Below are 9,996 nucleotides of genomic sequence, written 5' to 3'. Positions count from 1 at the left end.
GTTGTAATTTAAAGATACATGTGTTCACTGTCATTTATAATCGCATCTTATGCTCAAGTGTAAAGTTATAACGCCTCATACTCGCTGTCAAGTTATAACACATATCTCATGCTAACTGTACAGTTACTTACAACTAACACCTTATGCTTGTTGCTAAGCCTTTAATAACACCTCATGTTTACTGGCAAGCCAAAGCTACCCCAAGGGGCCCAAACATCAGTTTTGAGTCATTGTCCCAATGGTTTATTATATTTATTCGATACTGATCAAGAAACTTTTTTATAATTGCTCCAACCCAGTGGTCACTAATGGGTTGTCTAAATTGTTAGCCATACAAAAATAATCACTCACAAAATTACATACACAAACCATATTTTGCTCAATTTAGAAGCACCTCGTGCTTAGTTTGTCCCCACGCTACACAACATGCAGTTTTATAACTGTATAACTCTATAAGTAATAAAGTATATGCTATATACATTTACTTAAGTAAACAAGCAACAACCTGCCCTATGTTTAATGTCAAGTTATTACACATAACTGTATAACTCAGTTATACAAAACATGTTTCAAAATACTAAGTTAACCCTTACCCATGTACACTATATGTAGTAACTGTATAACTGTATAGTAAACACTATGTATCTTCACTCAGGTAAACAAGCAAGAACTCACGGGACGCACAATGCTCAGTATCCCTGGTTACGACCACAAGGTGGAGTTCGGAGTCCTCATCTCATTTGCATATCCCGTCGTCGATAGTGACGAGGAGCTTGTTGTCGCGACAACGAGGATTGAAACGATGTTGGGCGATACGGGGGTGGCGGTTCATCCGGAGGATCCCAAGTATAAGGCGAGTGGTTTATAATGCACCCATTTAATAAGAGTCGTGTATATAGTGTTACTACATGGGTGAGGTTATATGACAATACAAGCACGCTACTATGTAACTTTAATTATACCTTACCACCCCATATGTTACAAGGTACCTTACTTATATTAAAAAAATCTAAAAAGTATCCACCTACAAAGTTACAAACATTGTAATTCATAAGCGGGCCAAGGTGTATGAAACAGAACATCAATGTTATGACGACTGTCGTTGCCCCGCCATGCGAGGATAAATAAGTTACATACGTGGTAACTCGTAAGCGGGCACGAGGTGTATGAAACAGAACACCCGTGTTATAACGACTGTTGTTGCCCCGCCAAGTGAAGATATATAAGTTACATACATGGTAACTTGTAAGCGGGCACGAGGTGTATAAAACAGAACACCCGTGTTATAACGACTGTTGTTGCCCCAACGCAAGGATAAAGCAATTTACATTCAATGATATTACAACATTACCTTCTACATTCCAGCACTTACACGGCAAATACGTGCAACACCCGTTCACCGATCGCAAGTTACCCGTAGTTTGCGATGAAATGGTGGAGCGAGACTTTGGGACCGGGGCTGTTAAAATAACCCCCTCCCACGACCCTAATGATTATGAATGCGGAAAGGTGGGTCGTTGATTAATTAATATGTTGTATTTGATTAATTAGTATGCTGTAATTAATTAATTAGTATGCTGTAATTATTTTTTTGATTATATTATTTGGGGCTATTTATTTAGTTTATTAAAAGGACTAAATAGACTTTTTTACTGTATAAAGATGTGATATGTATGAAACTATTTATACTATTTATACTATTTATGCTATTTATACAGTTTATTTATTACATGGTCAACAGACTATGTGATTATTTATCTTTTGCTATTTAAATAACTCAACTGACAGGATGTTCCATTAAATAACAAAAAATAATTTAAACGAATTGATACCTATGTACTTATTGATACTAAAATATTAATCATTTAACCAGCTAATTAAGCAATTAATAATAACTTTTAAATAAATTAGCTAAATAATCAAACATTAATCACTCCCAACCCCCCCCCCACAGCGTCACAACCTCAAGTTCATCAATATTTTCTCCGACGATGGTGATGTCATAAACACAAACACAGAGTTTGACGGGATGAAACGCTTCACTGCACGCACTGCTGTTGTAGAAGCGCTCAAGAACAGAGGGCTTTATCGAGGAACAAAGGACAACCCTATGGTGGTACCTGTGTGTAGGTGAGGGGTCAGGGAGGTTATGTTTATTACATTTGTTCAATATTAATAGGCGCGTTGGCGTGTGTGACCATGAGCAAGACGCTTATCGATAATTTCTCTAACCCAGTTGTCACTAATGAGTTGTACAAGTTGTCCGCCATACATGAAAACAATCACCCATAAAGTTACACATTTTTGTAACTTTTTTGGTGAATTCAGTTTTTTTATTTATTTGATGCTGATAGGTGTTTCATGTATTCTTGGTCAAGACACTTAACGGCAAATGCTCCAACCCAGTGGTTACTATTTTGAATTCAACCATATTTGTTTTATCCCACAGTCGATCTAAAGACATAGTAGAGCCACTTATAAAGGTACAGTGGTTCATGGATTGTAAGGAGGCCGCTAAACGCTCGGTCGACGCTGTGAGGAACGGACAACTTAAGCTTATCCCTGATATGCATTGTAAAACATGGTATGCGTTTTTTTTATTGTCTATATTTTTTGGTATGACTTGTCCCCATGAAAGTATAAACCACATTCAAAATTCATTACACCACTATAATACATATATTGGGATGGGGAAAAATGGGACACCTTTTCATTATATTTCTCGTCCCATTTGTAAGTAAACAAAGAACATTCAAAGAATTATAAAACCGTATCCTCACGACTCACATAGACCGTTGTTACTTGTTTAAAATATGAACAGGATATTTGAATATTATGTGTAAAGGTGTCCCGTCTTTCCCCACAGTACTATACCTATCGTACAACACAACCCAACACAAAGTCTAGCCAATACACCATTATAGGTACCATTGGTTGGACAACATTAGAGATTGGTGTATATCCCGTCAACTATGGTGGGGGCATCGAATACCAGCTTATTTTGTTACAATTGATGATTCTAGTATTCCTAAAGGAGAGGTTAGTGCATTCGGAGGTTTAAGTAATGTAATACATTTGGTATTATGTTTGTTGTAATAAATCTTAAATAAATGAATCAGAATTTAAAAAGGAACATTGGGTAATGAGCTAACTCTGGCCTAAATCCTAGGTCCCATGGCATGCCTCACTGTAGGACCTCACCCATATAGAATAGAATGTGCATATACAATGTTGGGATAATGGACTAACTCTGGCCTAAATCCCAGGTCCCATGGCATGCCTCGCTGTAGGACCTCACCCATATAGAATAGAATGTGCATATACAATGTTGGGGTAATGAGCCAACTCTGGCTTAAATCCCAGGTCCCATGGCAGACCTCACTGTAGGACCTCACCCATATACAATAGAATGTGCATATACAATGTTGGGGTAATGAGCCAACTCTGGCCTAAATCCCAGGTCCCATGACATGCCTCACTGTAAGACCTCACCCATATAGAATAGAATGTGCATATACAATGTTGGGGTAATGGGCCAACTCTGGCCTAAATCCCAGGTCCTATGGCGTGCCTCACTGTAGGACCTCGCCCATATAGAACTAATTACACGCTTCAAAAACCCTTATATTCACACCCATTCAAACCTTATATTCACACTCGTTCAAACCTTATATTCACACCTATTTAAACCTTATATTCACACCTATTCACCCCCATAGGAAACAGATGGTGAATATTGGGTATCAGGTCGTAGTGAGAATGAAGCAACCAACAAAGCTGCCAAGAAGTTTAACGTTTGCCCTTCCAAGATCAAACTCCGCCAGGATGAAGACGTACTCGACACTTGGTTCTCCTCGGGATTGCTTCCTTTCTCTATCTTTGACTGGCCACAAGAGGTGGCTGTCAATTTATTTATCTTTTCATGGGGACTTTTTTAATTTTATTATTTTTAGGGTATATCTTTTATGTAGTTCTTTTCAATATTTTATAAGAGCTAAAAGAAAGTTTCTGATAAAAAAGATGGGACACTTACGCACACTTTAGTGCAAATTAGTGATCTTTTCATGGGGGCTGTTTTAAATTTTATTTTGGAGTATATTTTCTATATTATACATAGTTTTTTTTAATATTTTAATCTTATACTATTTGGAGACAGCTATACCCTATATAGGCCTAAGTTTCCCCTTTGCCAGGAATATATGCCAATTTGCCCCAATGATTACCATAGTTTCACTTCATTGTTTAATGTTATAATAAAACGGATCGCAAGCACATCAAATTTGGACTAACAAGGGTGTTGGAGTGATGGGCCAAATCTGGCATTATTCCCATGTCCTCACCCTCACAGAATAGAATATAATGAAGAAACTTAATTAAATAACTTTTACCTTCACCAGACAGAAGACTTGAAGACCTTTTTCCCGGGCACCTTGCTGGAAACCGGACATGATATCTTGTTTTTCTGGGTTGCAAGAATGGTCATGTTCTCTCTGATGCTTACTGGTAAGTTACCAGGTTCAAGTCCCACTGTGGTATCTATAGTTCTTTGTGTGTATCGAAACCGGGATTATAGTACTATGGGGTAAGATGGGTACCTGTCCCACATAATATCCTATGTTTCCTAATCATGGACCATCTTGCCCCAATAATAACATGTACCATATTGCCCCCTTATAATAAGATGTGCCATTTTGCCCCAACAATAACGTGTCTCATCTTCCCCCATTAATACAGTGTGCCATTTTGCCCCAATAATAGCATGGGCTATCTTCTTGTCCCAATAATATTGTGTGCCATCTTGCCCTAATACTAACATGTACCATCTTGCCCCATCAATACCATGGCCCATCTTGCCCCAACTTCATAGAATATTTGAAACTTGTTTCCAGACAAACTACCATTTGAAGAAGTTTATCTGCACGCCATGGTACGCGACGCCCACGGTCGCAAAATGAGCAAATCACTTGGAAATGTAATCGACCCATTAGATGTTGTAACAGGGATATCTCTGGAGGTAAGAGGGGGGTACTCGGTTCGAATCTAGGCCAGGGTTGGAGAACCAGGGATCCTTGGTTCGAATTCAGGTCTAGGTTGGAGAACCAGGGATCCTGAGTTTGAATCCAGGCCAGGGTTGGATAACCAGGGATCCTGGGTTCGAATCCAGGCCAGAGTTGGAGAACCAGAGGTCCTGGGTTCGAATCCAGGCCAGGGTTGGAGAACCAAGGATCCTGGGTTCGAATCCAGGCCAAGGTTGGAGAACCAAGGATCCTGGGTTCAGAGTAGTAACACAGTAATTTCAGGACCTTCACAAATCTTTATTAACTGGTAACTTGGATGAGAAAGAAGTTAAAAAAGCAATGGCGGGCCAGAAGGAAGATTATCCCAATGGTATACCTGAGTGTGGGAGTGATGCATTGAGGTTCGCACTAAGTGCTTATACTTGTCAAGGTATGGATGAGACTTGAGTGTTTTATATTCTATATGGGTGAGGTCTACAGTGAGGCACACCATGGGCTATTACCCCAACACCAAGGGTGTTACCATCTAGACCCCATTGAGGCAGTTTATAGACACTCAATAACATATTATATCATATCTGTTTATATTATATGATATCTATTGATATTATATGATATCTATAGGACGTGACATCAACTTAGACGTGAACCGAATTCTCGGATATCGACATTTCTGCAACAAATTATGGAACGCGTTTAAATTTGCTATGAGGGGTTTGGGTGAAGGTTTTGTACCAAGTACAACAGCACAGGTGGTTAGATAATATATATGTATATATATAATGTAATGTATAATGTTATGTATGCATATATAGATGCATGTATATGCTATGTATTTACATATACATGTATAGTAGGGTGGGGTAAAGGACACCTTTAGCGCATAATATCTAAATATCCTGATCGTGTTTTAAACAATTATTACCAGTTTATGAGAGTCGTGAGGATACGGTTTTATAATTCCTTGAAAGTTCTTTGTTTACTACCAAATGGGATGAGAAAATACCTTACTATATATGCTCGGTGCATTACTGGAAAGTGGACTGAAGGTATGAAGCCATACAGAAAAACAATCACCCACAAAGTTACATCTGTAAGCGGGCACGAGGTGTATGAAACAAAACACTTGTGTTATATTGACTGTCGTTGCCCCACCACGCAAGGATAAATAAGTTACAAACATGGTAACTCGTAAGCGGGCACGAGGTGTATGCAACAGGCTGTCGTTGGCCTCAATAATGTACAGTTAGGACCTCACCTATACAATATATGGACGTTCATTCATCAGCTAATAATGAAACTTACATCCTATGCAGTTGAACGGCCATGAAAGTCACATGGATTTATGGATTCTCAGCAAATTATCGCAGGCTGTGAAATTAAGTTCTGATGGATTGGCCAAATATGAGTTCCCTGTTTATACAACGGCTGTGTTTAACTTCTGGTTGTATGAGTTATGTGATGTATATTTGGTAGGTTATAATGTGTTTAGCTTGTTTATATAGTATGTAAAGCCACCGTGTACGATGTGCAACACCCGTGTATTAAACCCATTGGTTTCCCACCCCGAGGATAAACATGAAAGTATCCTAACTTGACAGTGAGCATGAGGTGTGTGAAGCCACCATGTATGGTGTGCAACACCCGTGTATTAAACCCCTTGGTTTCCCACCCCGAGCATAAACATGAAAGTATCCTAACTCAACAGTGAGCATGAGGTGTATGAAGCCACCGTGTATGGTGTGCTTTCTATTGTATATCAGTAAGCTCCTGCCATGTGAGGACCACAGTTGGCCCATTATCCCATGTATGGTACGGAACAATGGCATATATCATTGGAATTCATTTGTTTGTAACAATATGAATATGTAAATGTGCAACAATAATAACAATAACATATATCATGAAATCATAAATACGTCATTGACATTGATTTTTACCCAGGAATGTTTGAAACCCGTCTTCTCCGGCAACAATCCCGATGCCATTATGACATCACGGAACGTATTATACACTTGTCTCGATGTAGCGCTCCACTTAACATCCCCCCTCATGCCATTTATCAGCGAGGAACTATGGCAACGGTTGCCACGACGATCAGGAGATGACACGCCAAGTGTGACCGTGTCTAACTGGCCGGAGATTGAAAAGGTTTGTGTGGTAGTGGTTATAATTACTGTTGTTATATTCTGTATGGGTGAGTGAGCTGATTGAAGACCTGGGATTTAGTCCAGAGTTGCCCATTACCCCAACACTGTATATACACATTCTATTCGATATGGGCGAGGCCATACAGTAAGGCATGCCATGGGACCTGGGATTTAGACCAGAGTTGTCCCATTACCCCAACATTGTATATGCACATTCTATTCTATATGGGTGAAATATTTTACAAAAAAAACTGCCAAATCCTGATTGAATCTCAAAATGTAGAGTCCGAAGCATTTTAACTAAATGATGAAATGTGATGCAGTTACATTCTTCTATTTAAACTCCACGTTGTAATACTGAGTGTGTCTTTGGTTCTATTATTAAATAATAAACTATGATTATTACATCACAGTTGAACTGGCGTAATGAAAAGATCGAGCAAGAAGTTGATTTTGTTTTAAATTTGAACAAAGTAACTCGGTCACTCAGGTCGGAATATAATCTCACCAAGACCAAAGCAGATTGTAAGTAACCTTGTATATTCTATATGGGTGAGGTCCTACAGTGAGACATGTCACGGGACCTGAGATTTAGACCAGAGTTGGCACATTACCCCAACATTGAATATGCACATTCTATTCTATATGGGTGAGGTCCTACAGCGAGGCATGCCATGGAACCTGGGATTTAGGCCAGAGTTGCCCATTACCCCAATATTGTATATGCGCATTCTATTCTATATGGGTGAGGTCCTACAGTGAGGCATGCCATGGGACCTGGGGTTTAGACCAGAGTTGGCACATTACCCCAACATTGAATATGCACATTCTATTCTATATGGGTGAGGTCCTACAGCGAGGCATGCCATGGAACCTGGGATTTAGGCCAGAGTTGCCCATTACCCCAATATTGTATATGCGCATTCTATTCTATATGGGTGAGGTCCTACAGTGAGGCATGCCATGGGACCTGGGGTTTAGACCAGAGTTGGCACATTACCCCAACATTGTATATGCACATTCTATTCTATATGGGTGAGGTCCAACAGTGAGGCATGCCATGGAACCTGGGATTTAGGCCAGAGTTGCCCATTACCCCAATATTGTATATGCGCATTCTATTCTATATGGGTGAGGTCCAACAGTGAGACATGCCATGTGACCTGGGGTTTAGACCAGAGTTGGCACATTACCCCAACATTGTATATGCACATTCTATTCTATATGGGTGAGGTCCAACAGTGAGGCACGCCATGGGACCTGGGGTTTAGGCCAGAGTTGGCACATTACCCCAACATTGTATATGCACATTCTATTCTATATGGGTGAGGTCCTACAGTAAGGCGGCTATGTGACCTGGGATTTAGACCAGAGTTGGCTCATTAACCCAACATTGTATATGCACATTCTATTCTATATGGGTAAGGTCCTACAGTGAGGCATGCCATGGGACCTGGGATTTAGGCCAGAGTTGGCCCATTACCCCAACATTGTATATGCACATTCTATTCTATATGGGTGAGGTCCTACAGTGAGGCACGCCATGGGACCTGGGATTTAGGCCAGAGTTGGCCCATTACCCCAACATTATATATGCACATTCTATTCTATATGGGTGAGGTCCTACAGTGAGACACGCCATGGGACCTGGTATTTAGACCCAGAGTTGAAACGGCAGACGAAATATCCGAAATACACTACGTTTTTATACCAGATGAGCCCAGCTTAAACAGCTTAAATACTGTGTAGTTAAATATAGTTATGCACCTTATGCTCACTGTCAAGCCTAATATACGTATCCCTCCACAGTATACGTCCATTGTAACGATGATGAAACAAAGGCCATTGTTACACGTTACGTGACAACAATACAAACATTATCCTACTCGTCGCTCGTCAAAGTATTAGGATCCTCGGAGAAGCCGCCACCGGGGTGCGCTGTTGCCATTGTTAACGATAAATGTAACGTCAATCTTATGTTGAAGGTAATTGTGATGTCATAGGTGTTATAACACGGCTGGAATATATTGTTTCTATGTCAAATAATAAATAGGATGTCTATTTGTGTTTGAACGTATTAGTGCTAGTGTTGGGCAACAACAGTTGTTATAACACGGGTGTTCTGTTTCATACACCTCGTGCTCGCTTACGAGTTACCACGTATGTAACTTATTTATCCTCGCATGGCGGAGCAACAACAGCCATTATAACACGGGTGTTCTGTTTCATACACCTCGTGCTCGCTTACAAGTTACCACGTATGTAACTTATTTATCCTCGCATGGCGGGGCAATAACAGTCGTTATAACACGGGTGTTCTGTTTCATACACCTCGTGCCTGCTTACAAGTTACAACGTATGTAACTTATTTATCCTCGCATGGCGGGTCAACAACAGTCGTTAAAACACGGGTGTTCTGTTTCATACACCTCGTGCCATCGTACAAGTTACCATGTATGTAACTTATTTATCCTCGCATGGCTGGTCAACAACAGTCGTTATAACACGAGTGTTCTGTTTCATACACTTCGTGCCATCGTACAAGTTACCATGTATGTAACTTATTTATCCTCGCATGGCTGGTCAACAACAGTCGTTATAACACAGGTGTTCTGTTTCATACACTTCGTGCCATCGTACAAGTTACCATGTATGTAACTTATTTATCCTCGCATGGCTGGTCAACAACAGTCGTTATAACACAGGTGTTCTGTTTCATACACTTCGTGCCATCGTACAAGTTGCCCTTAGATGTCTTGCCGCATGGATTAATAAGCCCATAATGGTAGCAGCATTAAGTCCGGCTAACTTACCATTTTGGAAACATT

The 9,996-nt window shown here is 40.1% G+C and overlaps 1 protein-coding gene across 1 annotated transcript in view; it reads left to right on the top strand.

Moving 5' to 3' along the window:
• Nucleotides 1-9,996, top strand: part of LOC100176170 (valine--tRNA ligase-like) — a 28,313-nt gene that overhangs the window by 8,672 nt on the left and 9,645 nt on the right. Inside the window, exons 11-24 of the mRNA XM_026837802.1 lie at nt 640-853; nt 1,366-1,509; nt 1,955-2,130; nt 2,450-2,584; nt 2,925-3,039; nt 3,720-3,896; nt 4,398-4,503; nt 4,890-5,014; nt 5,301-5,448; nt 5,643-5,770; nt 6,335-6,490; nt 6,963-7,169; nt 7,582-7,693; nt 8,978-9,153. Of these exons, the coding sequence (XP_026693603.1) occupies nt 640-853; nt 1,366-1,509; nt 1,955-2,130; nt 2,450-2,584; nt 2,925-3,039; nt 3,720-3,896; nt 4,398-4,503; nt 4,890-5,014; nt 5,301-5,448; nt 5,643-5,770; nt 6,335-6,490; nt 6,963-7,169; nt 7,582-7,693; nt 8,978-9,153 (2,119 nt within the window). The remainder of the gene's footprint in view (nt 1-639; nt 854-1,365; nt 1,510-1,954; nt 2,131-2,449; nt 2,585-2,924; nt 3,040-3,719; nt 3,897-4,397; nt 4,504-4,889; nt 5,015-5,300; nt 5,449-5,642; nt 5,771-6,334; nt 6,491-6,962; nt 7,170-7,581; nt 7,694-8,977; nt 9,154-9,996) is intronic.

This window comes from Ciona intestinalis, unplaced genomic scaffold, assembly GCF_000224145.3.
Source record: "Ciona intestinalis unplaced genomic scaffold, KH HT000019.2, whole genome shotgun sequence".
In the NCBI taxonomy this organism is placed as follows: Eukaryota; Metazoa; Chordata; class Ascidiacea; order Phlebobranchia; family Cionidae; genus Ciona; species Ciona intestinalis.
This window is presented reverse-complemented; position numbering and strand designations above follow the sequence as displayed.